General features: G+C 54.1%; 1 protein-coding gene across 10 annotated transcripts in view; it reads left to right on the top strand.

The window, feature by feature from the left end:
• RAP1GAP2 (RAP1 GTPase activating protein 2) overlaps positions 1 to 14928 on the top strand; it is a 242789-nt gene that overhangs the window by 207875 nt on the left and 19986 nt on the right. For all 10 annotated transcript variants that reach the window (XM_066363456.1, XM_066363461.1, XM_066363460.1 and 7 more), the window contains 5 exons: positions 1476 to 1605; positions 4875 to 5030; positions 10046 to 10117; positions 10592 to 10678; positions 12756 to 12890. In XM_066363456.1, the coding sequence (XP_066219553.1) occupies positions 1476 to 1605; positions 4875 to 5030; positions 10046 to 10117; positions 10592 to 10678; positions 12756 to 12890 (580 nt within the window). The remainder of the gene's footprint in view (positions 1 to 1475; positions 1606 to 4874; positions 5031 to 10045; positions 10118 to 10591; positions 10679 to 12755; positions 12891 to 14928) is intronic.

The raw sequence follows: 14928 nt of genomic DNA, 5'->3' as shown, positions 1-14928 counted from the left end.
GGTAGTCACCACTGCTGTTCTTTTTTTTTTTTTTTTTTTTTTTCATTTCTGAAGCTGGAAACGGGGAGAGACAGTCAGACAGACTCCCGCATGCGCCCGACCGGGATCCACCCGGCACGCCCACCAGGGGTGATGCTCTGCCCACCAGGGGGCGATGCTCTGCCCATCCTGGGCGTCGCCATACTGCGACCAGAGCCACTCCAGCGCCTGAGGCAGAGGCCAAGGAGCCATCCCCAGCGCCCGGGCCATCCTTGCTCCAATGGAGCCTTGGCTGCGGGAGGGGAAGAGAGAGACAGAGAGGAAAGCGCGGCGGAGGGGTGGGGAAGCAAATGGGCGCTTCTCCTGTGTGCCCTGGCCGGGAATCGAACCCGGGTCCTCCGCACGCTAGGCCGACGCTCTACCGCTGAGCCAACCGGCCAGGGCCAGCACTGCCGTTCTTATTACACCATCTCCCGCTGACTCTGAGACGCCATCTTTGTAAGTTGTGTCCTGATTTCACAGACATTAAAATATGAAAAAAAAGGTGTCTTAGACAGAGATCATGTCATCCTATCCCTTCATTTTAGAGAGAAAGGAAACTGAGGCCCAGAGAGATTAGGAGATATGCCCACCATCACGTGCTGATTTAGGGGCAGAAGCAGGTCTGGAACCTAGAGTATGTGACACGTAGCCCAGCCTGCTTTCTGCCACTCCTGGCCCGAGCAGAGCACTTTTTCTGGATCATATTACATTGCCTGGGGGTGGGGCATGGGGACTGATGTTCAGGGTCTGTTTTATTTCATTTTCTTAAAGGAACCTTCTTTCTTCTCTTGCTGAAGGAAACGACCCTAAGAATTTGCCTAGCAGCCCTATTTCCATAAAGAAAGAGGGGGCAGCGCCCAGAAGCCCGCCCAGTTTCTTAGTTTCCTGCCTGTGAGGAGATAGCCAGGGAAGGGCCCTCCGTGGGTACCTTCAGGCTGGGTGCTGCCGTGATTGGGTCTCCACACCAGACATGGGCTGGGCAGAGCTCAAGCATCTGTCACCTCTTCAGGCTGCCTCTGGGTTGCTCCTGTGGGGCTCACCGCCATCCAGCAGGGTCGCCAGTTGCCTTGAGTCTTGGCTGAGGACTTGGACATGGCCTTGCAGAGAGCAAAGGCTTGTGACCTATCTGCCTTGCAGGTCACTGGCACCCAGGATAGCATCTGTCTGGGACTGTGGGTGGATGACCTCCCTTCCCACTTGACCCTGTGGTATGGAGGGGACAAGCCAAAGCTTGGAGTGGAGTTCTGCCTTTGTCTTTTAAATGCTGGTTTATGATAGAGCACCAGGGCTCATGGGCTCAGAAGAGCAGCTCTCCCTGCTTTCTCGCGTCTCACTCTCTTAGTCCTCAACTCTCCACACCTCTCATTCCTTCACCCATTTCTGAGGGAAGGTTGCACCGAGATGCCCACTAACCCTCACTCTCTGTGGCACTTGCTCTGATTTTTTACTGACAGTTTCCGAGGAGGCCTGGATGTGACCCACGGACAGACGGGGGTGGAGTCAGTGTACACGGTATTTCGGGACAGGGAGATCATGTTTCATGTCTCCACAAAGCTGCCGTTTACTGAAGGAGACGCCCAGCAGGTAACCTCAGTCGGGAGGGCCCCGGGATCCTGGGGCGTGCGAGGTGAAAGCCTGCTTCTAGTCCCATCTACCTGCATCTGCCTGAAGGGACTGCACCCCCCACCCCTTTCATAATCAAGAGGCCAGGCTGTTCAGCTGTGTTCTTTTTCTGTTTGTTTGTTTTTGTTGTTTTATTTTGTTTTTACCTCATAGACGTAGAGAAATTAACAGAATACTTTTTAAAATTTTTTCTTTCTTTTTTTTTTTTGTAATTTACTCATTTTAGCGGGGGGGGGGGGAGAAATAGAGAAAGAGAGGGAAGGAGATAGAGACAGAAACAGAGAACGAGAAGGGGAAAGGAGCAGGAAGCATCAACTCCCATATGTACCTTGACCAGGCAAGCCAGATGTGTCTAACTGGTGACCTCAGCATTCCAGGTCAATGTGTTCAGCTGTGTTCTTGTCAAAGCCTGTACCATCAAGTGATCTCACCAAGGCCGCTTGGCAGTGCTGCTGATGTGTGGCAGGACAACAGACAGGCTCACGTTATCACACTTTGACCATCGGGAAGGCGTGGTCAAAAGACTGTTTCCCAGGTCACTGGGGCAGAGATGGGAGCAGAGCCCAGGTGCCCTGATCACATAGGGGGCGGGTGAAGAGTATGTGATTGCGTCTGAAGGTGGCAGCTTGATGCCAGCCCTGCACTTAGAGATATGTGATTCTGGGCAAGCCGTGTAACCTTGTGGCCTCGTTTTTCTTATCTGTAGAGTGGGGGTAGCACTGTGCACGTCAGAATACTGTGGGGTTCACATATGGTTTTGACCGTAAGGCTCAGTATGATGCCTGACTTCCTACCTAACAGCTGTTCCCTCTCTAGGCCACTGGGCTTTTGCCCTTCTTCCCTCCCCAGTGATGTATGTGGTCAGATAGTCCCACTGCCCAGCTCTTCTTGTCCACAGTCTCATCTCTCACCACACCTGCCCAGCGGGCAGGAATTCAGCCTCTCTACCTCAGACAGGGAGCCCTGGGTGAGACTGCCCTTCCAGGGTTTTCCTGCGCACCCTCTCGTTTGCCGCTTCTGGCTTCTGACAGCTGTGTGCTCCTAAGGGAGGCCTGGCTGTTTTCTTGTTGAGCCCTGAGGCCAGCAGCTGACCCCTGGCTGTGGCACCGTTTGCCCGTCCCACTCTGCACCTTTTCCGTCTCTAGGAAAATAGGAAAGGAAGGTAGGCCTTTCACCAGGTGCTGACCCATGCGTTTCTGATCAGGGAACTGGGGAGGGAACACAGATGTAATATTGTAAACACAGTGCTTGGCTTCTTTGGAAAAAAGGAAATTGGCAAATGAGACTGTCATTTGGCTCTACAATAACTACTGAATGTTCCAGAAACAAATGGGAGCAGGATTCCTTTTGTATCCAAAGTGGGTTTTCTCTCAGTGTTTCACCTTCAGTGTCTGTCCCCTCCCAGCCCAGCCCCTGCACCGCCTGCCCAGCCTGTGGCTGAGGGCTGCTCTCTGTCCCCTCCCAGCCCCTGCACCTCCGGCCCAGCCTGTGGCTGAGGGCTGCTCTCTGTCCCCTCCCAGCCCAGCCCCTGCACCGCCTGCCCAGCCTGCCCAGCCTGTGGCTGAGGGCTGCTCTCTGTCCCCTCCCAGCCCAGCCCCTGCACCTCCGGCCCAGCCTGTGGCTGAGGGCTGCTCTCTGTCCCCTCCCAGCCCAGCCCCTGCACCTCCGGCCCAGCCTGTGGCTGAGGGCTGCTCTCTGTCCCCTCCCAGCCCCTGCACCACCGGCCCAGGCTGTGGCTGAGGGCTGCTCTCTGTCCCCTCCCAGCCCAGCCCCTGCACCTCCGGCCCAGGCTGTGGCTGAGGGCTGCTCTCTGTCCCCTCCCAGCCCAGCCCCTGCACCTCCGGCCCAGCCTGTGGCTGAGGGCTGCTCTCTGACCCCTCCCAGCCCAGCCCCTGCACCTCCGGCCCAGCCTGTGGTTGGGTTGCTCTCTGTCCCCTCCCAGCCCAGCCCCTGCACCTCCGGCCCAGCCTGTGGCTGAGGGCTGCTCTCTGTCCCCTCCCAGCCCCTGCACCTCCGGCCCAGCCTGTGGCTGAGGGCTGCTCTCTGTCCCCTCCCAGCCCCTGCACCTCCGGCCCAGCCTGTGGCTGAGGGCTGCTCTCTGTCCCCTCCCAGCCCAGCCCCTGCACCGCCTGCCCAGCCTGCCCAGCCTGTGGCTGAGGGCTGCTCTCTGTCCCCTCCCAGCCCCTGCATCTCCGGCCCAGCCTGTGGCTGAGGGCTGCTCTCTGTCCCCTCCCAGCCCAGCCCCTGCACCTCCGGCCCAGCCTGTGGTTGGGTTGCTCTCTGGCTCACTGTCAGGCTCACCTGTGTTCAGATGGGCTCTTGGCAAGGACTGGATAAATATTAATGTTCTTTTCCTAAGAAATGGGATGATGTGTGTGGAATGAGTGAGACAAGTGCTCAGTAAGTGAGACACTCGAAGGGAAGCATAGGTGCTCAGTAAAGGAATAAATGTATGGGTAAGCCCCTGGCCAGGACCTGGTGTACAGGAAGGCCTTAACACTTGAAATCCTGTGTGTGAATCACCCAGCATGGCTCCCGACACAGTAGGTGCTTGGTGATTGAGATCACCTGTGACAACACCCGGCGGAGTTTGGGGTACGGAATCGGGATTGGGTTTCTCACTCCCTGGTGACCTCTGCTGAGCCCTGCCCATTTTTCTTTAAGTATGGCTCTTCTCCCCTCTGGTATGGAATAATCTGCCCCCTCATCCCTGCCCATCCACATTTTCATCGTGTCCCCCCCACAATCTCCTCTTCCAGGAAGTCTTCTCAGATTGCCACCAGGCCTCTGACTTTGCCTTCTTCCCTGCCCCCTGCACCCCACAGTGGCAGGCATTTGTGTGCAAGAGCTGATTTACAATGTGCTGCCTGGTGGCTTTGTTCCTGTTCTCAGGTAGCTTCACTTGTGTTTGTTTTTCTCCGGGATTAGTTACAGGCTCTATGAGGACAACTTTTACCTCTTCTTCCTAGATCCCTGAGTCAGAGCTCTGTACATGGCAGAGCTCAGTGAGATGCTTGCTAGCCTCCACCTAACAATTTGGGCAGCGGCCCCATATTTTTCTTTTTGATGGCTTCTAAAGATTAAAATAAAAAGCTCCCTGGAGAGGTAGGTCTCTGAGTTCCAGGGTTTATGTATAAAGATAGAGTAATGAGGAACTTCCTATATAGATTCATACTGCTTTCAGGATGTTCCCAGCTGGCTTATAACAGTGGAACACTTTTTTTGTTTAGCTCCAGAGAAAGAGACACATTGGGAATGACATTGTGGCCATCATCTTCCAAGAAGAAAACACACCGTTTGTCCCAGATATGATCGCCTCCAACTTTTTACATGCCTACATTGTGGTGCAGGCTGAGAGCCCGGGCACAGAGAACGCGTCCTACAAGGTGAGGAGAAGCTGGCGCTGGAGGAAGCAGTGGCCTGGGCACTCCACCGCACTTTCTGGAGTCAGTGATACCGGGAAACACCAGTTCTCAATGGCTGCTTGGGCTCCTCTCCAAGATGTCACTCCTAGCTTTGGTGTGATTGTTTCTCCACGGTTCTCAGGTTTCTGGGATTTGGGGGCTAGGCTCTTGGTGGGGAGCACCCTCTGAGGTCATCTCATCCATCTGGTCGTCTCCAGGCTCAACAGCACTTAGCTCAAGGGCTGGGAAGCCCGGATGCTCCTATTTGGGATCTGGTAATGCCACATGCTAGAGTAAGGCAGAACTAGAGGGGTGAAGGAAAAAGTAGGGGACTGTCAGGAAAGGGAAAGGAAGGAGGGTGGTAACAACGGGGAGAAAGAGACAGAGGTGTTTTCGGTGAGAAGGGTGGAGAGCAGGGGCCTGGTAGACCCTGGCCACTGGTCCAGCTGTTCTGGAATAAATGGCCCATCTTCATTTGGAAGACTCGCAGGGGGATGGTGAGTACTTGGGTCTCAGCCTCCTGACCAATAGGCAGTTTTTCAGACTAGCTCAAAACTCAGGCATGCAGGTGAGCCCATCATCCTCAGCAGCCCTCACTGTGTTCAAGCCTGATGGCTAAAGCGTGAGCTCTCTCCTCTTCTCCACGATAAGTAATCTCAACCTCTGGGGCAACAGTTTCTCTACATCACAGTGACTTCAGGGGCATGACACCCAGGAGTGGTGGAGCAAAGCAGGGCTTCTAAGGTGGTGGTTATACAGTCATTGAACCCCCTGCAGATACCTGGGAAATGGTGAGTTTATGTGCTTCTTTGTGTTTTCTAGGCAGAAAGGCCATACATAGCTCAGGCTCTCAGAGGACTGTCTGCTCCCCGCAGTATGAGGAGCCGCTATCACAGGGAGAGGGGAGAAAGCCTGCGATTGCTAAAGGGAAACTCGGAGGCCTGGAAACGTTTCCTATGTAATAACCTGGGCCAGTGCTGGTTCCAGGGGTTTAAAAGCCCTAGCGCTTCATGGCCATCTTCGTGAAATACCAATTTTGATAGAAGATTTTTTGGGGAGAATGATGTTATACAATTGTTATGTCAATACAAAGCCAGATATATTAAGGACAAAATTCACATCAATTTTCAACCCAAGTGTGAGGCTTAAAAAAAAAAAAAAAGAAACCCACACCTCTCTCCTGTTAAGGAGAGCTGATTCCTTTCCATGCCCATGTTCATGGTCCTCGGTCACTGAGCAGTCTTAGCCGAAAAGCTAGAGAAACCATGTTTTAGGCACTTCCTTGAAGGCTATGGGCTCCCTTGCTTGACCAAAATGGGCATTCAGTTCAAACAGCTGCTGGATTTGTTGGTAGAAGCAGGTTGTATTCATTCAGTGCCTTCTGTGTGCCAGGGGTGGGCACATGGAAGTAACGTATAGAACCGGCCTTCAGGGAAAAGCCAGCGGTTTCTTTCAACAGCCAGTAGGGGCAGAGAGCTACTGAGCAGTGCCCCCAAAGTAAAGCTGTGTGATAGGGGACTCCCGCCAGGCACCCATGTACAAATGTGTGGCTTGTCTGCTGGACCTCTGCTGGCAGAATGGGACCTCTTGTGGATGTTTAGTATTTGCTTTTAGTTCCTGATAGGAATTGGAGCTCAGCTAACTGGCTTCTCCACTTCCCCAAAAGCTTAGTAGCGTGGGACAATACAGAGAAAAACCAGAGGTCCAAAAATCACCACCCTACCTCCAGCTTTGATGCTAGAAGTCTTGACCAAGGCTTCCCAGCCATGGGCTATGGTCCAGGTGAAAGCACTTTCCTCAGAGAGGTGATGAGAAGCAGAGAAGTAGGACCCACAGGAAGAGCCAGGTTGTCCCTGGGATGTGGGACCTTGTGCTCCACCTGTCAGGAAAACATTGAGGTTGGAGGGAAAGACCTGTGAATAGGGGCCAGGGAGTCAGGAGGCAGGGAAGGGGACCAGCCTTCCAAGGTGCTCCCAAACTTCTGTTCATCCATACCCCAGCAGCACCCATGTGATGAGCAGACTCAGGAGCAGCTGGTTAGATCCCTTAGGGGGTCCAGGGTGGAAAAGACCTTGGCTGACCCTTGCAGGCTTAGGGGCTATGGAAAAGGAGAGTGAAGTTTCCCCAGGGGCTCAGCAATGCCCCAGGAAGGCCCCGCTGGGGAGGACAAACAATAGGAAAGAAGAGGAAAGGAGGAGGAGGGATGGTCTAGGAACATGCAGCTAAGGGCCCCAGACCGAGAGTCTCGGGAGTTGGGGTTCTGGTCCCGGGCCTGCCTCTGACTGCTGTGTGACCTTGGGCCAGTTGGTTCACTCCGTGGGCCTCTGAGTCTATCTGTGAAACGAGGAAGTTGGACTAGACACCCTCAGAGTTCCGTCCAGCCTTGATAAGGTCAAGAGGGGAAGTAAAGGGAGTTGAGAAATGTGTGTGTCTATGTGTGTGTGTGATGGATTAAAAAGTGGTTAGGGGGAACTCTGTAGTATTTCAGGTGCATATTAGGTGCATATTAGTAGGGAAAGCAAAAAAAAAAAGCAGATGACAATGGTTACCTCCTACTGGGTGCTGACTCAATGCCGGGCACTATACTAAGCCCTTAAAAACATTCTTGTTGAATCCTCACAAGCCACGGGCCAGGCAGAACCTCTCATTGGCCCTGTTTTACATGGGGGGAGGCAGCAGGGTTGAGGCAGGAGCTTAAGGCTGGAGGCCTCCCACAGAAGCAGTGGAGCTGGAGTCCTTGTCCAGGTCTGCCTGGGGTCGTCGTCACTGAGCCGTTGGAGCAGGTGGGAACTTGGCTCCAAAATTTGAATGTGCATGAACGGTCACATCAGATTATTTTTCCGATATAATTCTTGTCCCCGTCCTGCCAGATTGGAAGGAAATTCCAGCTGAGGGATCACCAGGACCCCCCCTCCAAGGTCTCCCTGTCTGGGACCCCTAAGGTCCTGTGGAGGTCTCAGGAGTCTCACGTGAAGCAGATCATTGGAGAGGGGTCCTGGCTGTGCACCCCTTCCCCTCACTGCTTACGTCTTGTTTGAGTAGCCTTCACGGTTCTCTGAGGCTTCCAGGCCACACTTGGGCGTGGGGTCTTATTGAGTCTGGACCCCTCCGAGGCTCCCCACCTCGTGGTGCATCCTCATCGCTCACATGCTCCAAACCTCCTCCGCGTCCCGGCCTTGAAGAGTCTCTTCCCCAGAGGGACCTGCCGCCTCCAAGCCCCGTTCTGGCCCCTGCCGGGCAGCCAGGCTGAATTTAGCAAACAGGAAGGTGAGGCTGAGTTGAGGCAGCTTCTGCTTTGAGGCCAGCAACCCAACTGTCCCCAAGAGGAGAGAACAACAGAGGCCCCGCGCTTTGCTGGAAAGGGGTCAGGAGAGGGAGCATAACGGGGATGGAGGACGAACTGCTGTCACAAGGAAGGGCCCGCCCCCTGTTTTTCTAACATGGCCGCTGTGGTAGACTTGTCAGTCTGGGACACTTGGTGGATTTAAGAACATGTATGAAGGCATTTACCCAGCCAGCACAGCCCACTCAGATGCAAGCCTGGGGGAGGGGTGTCAAGGCGGGAGGAGGGGGGACTGGGCCCGGCCTCTGGTCCTGTCCCCCTCAGCAGCCTGTCACGGGCCTTCCCACCACCCTCCTCGGATTCTGGCTCTGTGGGTGGAACTCGACTTGCGTCCTGGGTGCATGGTGGGTGGTGGTGCGGAACCGTGTTTAACAGGCTGAAATCACATCAGCCAAACCTACCCTGTTCCTTGACGGTGGGCACTGCAGCTTGGGCCCTGCAGCAGCCTTGAGCTTGGGGAGAGAGAGCCTCGGATCTGGTGTTGAGCAGCCCTGTCCTGCTCCCTTCCCCTGCAGACGCTGGCAGGGCCTTTCGTTGGCCTGGCTCCGAGCTGCCTGCTCACCCAGTCTGGCCGACTCTCAGCATCTGCCCTACTTCACAGGCCGGGCAGCTGGCGGTGTGCCAGGGCCGGGCTCACGTCACTGGCCACCCGCCTGGGGACGGGAGAGGGCAGAGTCTCCAAAGCGGCCTGCAGCCTCGTGGGCTGAGGACAGGTGAAGCCAGGGCACCTGCCTGCAGAGGGGAGCTGGAACTGTCCCGAGCCTGGGAGACCCCACACAGAGCGTCTTGGTGTTCTCACTCCATTAATTCATGCCTCGCCAGGCTGGCCCAAGGTGTGCTTCCACCCCGGAGCTGTTACACTCCTTGGCAACACGCAGTGCATCTTGATGCTCTCCACCCCCAGTCCCAGTCTGGACCCTCCGCTGCTAGTTCAAGCCTCGTGCAGCCCCACTGACCCTGTGTGTGGGGTCAAGGCTTCCCAACACCCGTCTGCCCACTGCACAGAAGCCTTCAGGAGCACCTAACAGCTGCAGATTCTTGGCTCTTCAACAGAGCTGCTGATTCAGTAGGCCTGGGTGGAGCCCAGGCAGTCGGTATTTAGTTTTTAAGCACCGACTGTGTTTGAAGTGTGATAAGGTTCGGGAGTCAGTGTTGTGGGGAAGAACCGCAGACAGGGTCTGGATTCTTGGTTCATCTCTGTGGCTAATCCCCTGTGTGCCTTTGGGCGATCGCTTCCTGTCTCTGAGCATCTGTTTCCTCATCAGTGAAACAGGGCTGATCATTCTCACTGCGCCTTCTCCGTAGGCTTAGTATCCCAATCCAATGCAGATAAGATCAGACCTCTTGCACACTTGTACTGTGTTCGAGTCAGGGTCCCAGGCTGCTCCTCAGCCCTGTCCAGTCATCCTGCCAAACTTGCTTCTGGCCTCCAGCAGTACAGATGAGAACATGTGGACAGTTCCACACCAACCGGCCCCACTTCTAGGAGCTCTGCTGTGCTGGCGATGGCTCAGAGGGGCACGGGGAAGAGGCAGAGAGGAGGTCTGCCGTGGGAAGTGGGGCTCCCCTAGGGCCAAGGCATGGCCAGTGGAGTGCTTTTTAGCCCTTGGCTCCCATCTCTTCCCTCCCGGCCCACACTGAGACTCTGTTTCAGGTCTCAGTCACTGCGCGGGAAGACGTGCCTGCCTTTGGCCCACCTCTGCCCAGCCCCCCTGTTTTCCAGAAGGTAAGACACTCTCCTTTTTACTCCTCACATATCCAAGACTCTGGGTGCCCATACCTGAATGGCTATGGTTGGAGTGGGAATCTGGGTGGGAACATTAGCAGGGACTTTATTCAGCAGGTTGAGGGGCTCACCTTACTTGGGGTCTTTCCCCACCTCTCCTGCTGCCAGGCTGACCTAGCACAGGGTCTCACATCAGGGTGTTTGAATTTCTGCTAAAAGAAGCATTTTTATACCATGTTCCAGTCCTTGGAGCCTTGGGCAAAAATCACCTCCTGTCATGGAAATGCCACTGTGGGTGTGGAGGGCTGATTTCCCAGGACCAGGGAAGCTGGTTTCCAAGTTAGCATCTTAGCAGATGGCCTGGGCTAGGAGTGATCCAGTGTCAGAGGGGACCTTTCAGGGACTCTCCTAGATCCCGCGTTCTGCCTGCTCATTATGAAGCTGCGAGAGACCTGGGGTTCTTATCTGTTCCAGGGCCCCGAGTTCAGGGAGTTTCTGCTCACCAAGCTCACCAACGCAGAGAACGCCTGCTGTAAGTCGGACAAGTTTGCGAAGCTGGAGGTGAGAGTGCGGTCCCTGCTGGCCTTCCTTCTGCCCTCCTGTTAGCCAGCCTCTGCCGGGGGCCGCGCCTAGGGCAGGGGTCGGGAACCTATGGCTCGTGAGCCAGATGTGGCTCTTTTGATGGCTGCATCTGGCTGGCAGACAAATCTTCAATAAAAAAAAATAATAACGCTAAAACTATAAAACATTCTCATGTATTACAATCCATTCATTTCCTGCCGCTCATGTTCATGGTTGCGGGTGGCTGGAGCCAATCACAGCTGTCCTCTGGGACAACACCAAATTTTTATTGGATAATGCTTAACGTACATGGGTCATTGTATGGCTCTCATGGAATTACATTTCAAAATATGCGGTGTTCATGGCTCTCTCAGCCAAAAAGGTTCCTGACCCCTGCCTGGCCTAGGGGCTGTTCACAGTGGGAAGCCTTGTCTTTGCCCCTCTAAAATCTTCAGCCCTGTGTTGATCTAGTAACTCTTCTTGTGAATACTAAGTCCAGACTTCAGGTCTAGTCAACCATTCACCAATCATTTATTGAGCACCTACTGTGTGCCAGGCTCCATTCTGTTTCCTGGGACACGGGAATAAGTGAGACTCAGTTTCTGCCTTTATAGAGCTCACAGGCTGGTGGGAGGGGCCACTACTAGATAGGTATGATCCAGTTTGTTAGCACTGGGCTGTGATGGAGGCCAGCATGGGGGCTGTGACTTAAGATAGTGACTGTCTCTGCCTATGGGGGACTAGGTTGTGTTCAGGGAAGACTTCTTGGAGGAGGTGGCCCTTCAGCTGCTAAATCTGGATATCCGATGAGCCTTTTGCCAGGAGGAAATAATGGGGAGGGTTATTCTAGGCAGGGAGAACAGCATGAGCAAAGAAGAATTAGAGCATGACTTCATGAAGAGGCTCCAGAAGGTTTGATGAAGTGCCTGAGAGAAGGACTCCTGTGGGGGATTGAATGGTGGGGACTTAGCTGGAGGCATTGATTGGGTCATATCAAGAAGGGCTTTGAGTCAGAGGTGATGCGTCCTATTAAAGGACCTAGGCAGGAGAATGATGTTTGATTTGCGTATTAGAGGATTACCTTGATAGTGGTGTAGAGCAGTGGTCCCCAACCTTTTTTGGGCCACAGACCGGGTTAATGTCAGAAAATATTTTCACGGACCAGCCTTTAGGGTGGTACGGATAAATGTATCACATGACCAAGGCAAGCATCAAGATTGAGTCTTAGACTGATGTAACAGAGGGAATCTGGTCATTTAAAAAAAATAAAACATCGTTCAGACTTAAATATAAATAAAACGGAAATAATGTAAGTTATTTATTCTTTCTCTCCAGGCCGGTACCAAATGGCCCACGGACCGGTAGCAGTCCGCGGCCCGGGGGTTGGGGACCACTGGTGTAGAGGATAGATTGAAAAGGAGGGGGCAGGAAGGATGGCCAGTTAGAAGCTATTGCAGATGTCTGAGAGATGATGGCAACTTGCTTACACCAGGCACAGGAGAAACTGATTCGGGTTCAGTTGGAAAGACTTGATGGACTTCTGTATTAGGGTGGGAAATGGAATTGTGGGGTGGCTCTTAGGCCTTGAGCTTGGGCTCTTTGCTGACATGGGGACCACTAGACGGCGGTGAGGTCTGTCGGGACCTACTGGTTTGGAGGTGTCCGCAAAGGCTGGGCTGCTGAAAGTGCTATCCTGGTCTGGGCGAACAGCGCCCCCTGGAGACTGTACATCTGGCTGTGGCGGAACATCTCGATGGAGAGGAGCAGTGGGCAGTTGGGTACAGGGATGTGGAGCTCGGGGTAGAGATCTGGATGGAGTCAGCAGGGTAGAGTTGGGAGGGTGGGATGGCCCAGGGAGAAGGGGCCTAGGAAGAGAGCAGAGGGCTGGGTGTGGAGCTGTAGTGTCAGTTGCAACATTTGTGAGCTTGGAGTCCAGCCTGGCCTTAGGTCCACTCTGGAACCAGGATGCAGTTGGCCAGATTAGCAGCCCTCAGGCCAGGTGTCTGGAGCCCCCAGGGGGAGGGCACATCTCTGCTCTCTGTGCCAGCACCACAACCTCCACCCTCTCCCCTTCCAGGACCGGACGAGGGCTGCTCTGTTGGACAACCTTCACGATGAGCTCCATGCCCACACACAGGCCATGCTGGGGCTGGGCCCAGAAGAGGACAAGTTTGACAATGGGGGCCATGGGGGATTCCTGGAGTCTTTCAAGGTATAAGCACAAGTGTGGCTGAGGATTGCTGTGGCAGGAAGGTTCAGGAAAAACAAGGGAATAGGTACAAGGTACACATGATCCTGACCCCAGAGCCCAGGTGTCAGCCAGAGGTGTCAGGACCAGCAGGGGCACCACAGCTGTTTGCAGAGGGCAGGGACATTGGGCAGTGACAGTGGTTGGAGCAGCCAACAGTGTCTGCTGCATCCTCTACATTCTTCCTTGTTCTGCATCATCCACTGCTGGCTGGGAGTCTGCCAAGTCGGGACAGGGAAGGAGTTTGCAGGAGAGGAGCCACTGCAAACCAAGAACACTACTGTTTCCATTGTCTCCTGCGGGCGGGGCACCCAGGGAAGAATGGCAGGAGCAAGGACTCTTCAGCAGCCAGTGAGGGTACTACAAGGATTCTTCCCAGCTAGTGGGGCCAGTGTGATGGAGTTACAGGCAAGGCCCTATGGGTGGGCTTTGCAACGGGAAGAACTTTCTAACCTGAATGAGCTACTAAAAGAAGTAGGACAGTACTCCCTGTCCCTGAAAGTATTCAAGCGGAGCTTGGACAGTCACTTAGCTGGCACGACGTAAAGAAGGTTTATCGTTGAGTGCTTGCCAAATGCTTATAGGTTCACACAGCACCTCCACCCAGCCTCTGATCTGAGCCTGGCTGTTACCCTGTGCCGTTGGCAGAAGGGGTCTTGTTTCCACCCACACGCAAGGGAACGGGGTAAGAGCCACGGGCCTGCACAGAACTTTATAGCTACTTAGAGGGAAGGCCTTGTTTCAAACCCAGGTTTTCTGGTTCTTAGGCCAATGTTCTGCTAAATTGCCTGTTGCAGAATGATGTATAAAGCTACAATTTTGGGGACAGTGTGTGTGGGGGTTAGGGTCGGTCCTGTCTATATTAGAATCCCATGTGATCCTGGGCACGGTCTTTAAAGTCTCAGAGCTACAGTTTTCTCATGAACAGCACAGGGGTGATAAATGGGACCTCTGTCATGGAGTTGTTGGGAGAATTCATTAAAGTAGTCTGGAAGAGGTCACATGGCCTTGAATGGAGTAAGTGCCCAGTGACAGTGTGACCTGTTATTACTGTCCTGTAAGTGAAAGCTTCGCGCACGTTATCCCGTCTAAAGCCTCACAGCTGCCTTCTCTGCCCTCTGGGGGAGGCCATTATTATGGGTATAATAATTTCGGTATAATAATTCATACCCAATTTTAATAAGTGTGAGCATAATTTTACACGTGAGGAAACTGAGACTCAGAGAGACACAATTATTTGTCCCAAAGCCCCGAGCAGATACGGAAGTTAAATCTGTGTCCCCCAGATCCCAGAGCCTGCGTTCCTCACGACCACATGACGCTGCCTCCGGGTTCCCAGCTCAGGGAAGATTCCTCCCACGCCAGCCGGGCCCAGGCAAGCCTGGGGTCCGTCCCTGCTGCTCAGCTGGACCGCAGAGAGCAGGGCAGGGCCCTCCCGGCCTGAAGGGCCAGCTGCCGAGATTCCTCGCGAGGGTGCGGGCAGCTGCGTGTCCAGGCTGGTGGGAGATTCCTGGGCATCTGTTTCCGTCCTGAGGGACACTGGCAGCCAGGGTGAAACGGGAGAGATCGGGAGATCAAGGGGAAAGGGGGACAAGGGAGAAGAGGAACACGTCAGCTAGCCCAGCAGGGGGAGGGCGCCTGGGAGGCCAGGGCAGGGGGAGGAAACCTCTCTGGGCTCTGCCCCTCATCGTAGCAAGCCTTGCAGATGCTCCTGGGCCCCAGGGTAGATGTAACTTAGATATGATTTGAGCTGTGGTTGACTGTGGACGGGTAATGAAGTATTTGTTGTTTTCAGTTTTGCAGGTTTCTTTCTGTATGTTGGACTTAACAGTTTTTGGGTTTTTTTTTTCGGGTTTCAAATATTTCTATAACCTGGAAAAGCTTGTAGGCTGTGGACACTCCGCCCGAGGTGCCCAATGGATGACATGGCCCAGCAGGTACCTACAGGTTGTCGGTCTAAAAGGTGACCTGAGGCCGTTTCTCCAGTTCCCTTCCTCTGGTT

The sequence above is a fragment of the Saccopteryx leptura genome, chromosome 2 (assembly GCF_036850995.1).
Source record: "Saccopteryx leptura isolate mSacLep1 chromosome 2, mSacLep1_pri_phased_curated, whole genome shotgun sequence".
NCBI classification, from domain to species: Eukaryota; Metazoa; Chordata; class Mammalia; order Chiroptera; family Emballonuridae; genus Saccopteryx; species Saccopteryx leptura.
Note: the sequence above shows the minus strand (reverse complement) of the source record. Positions and strands in the feature narration are given on the sequence as shown.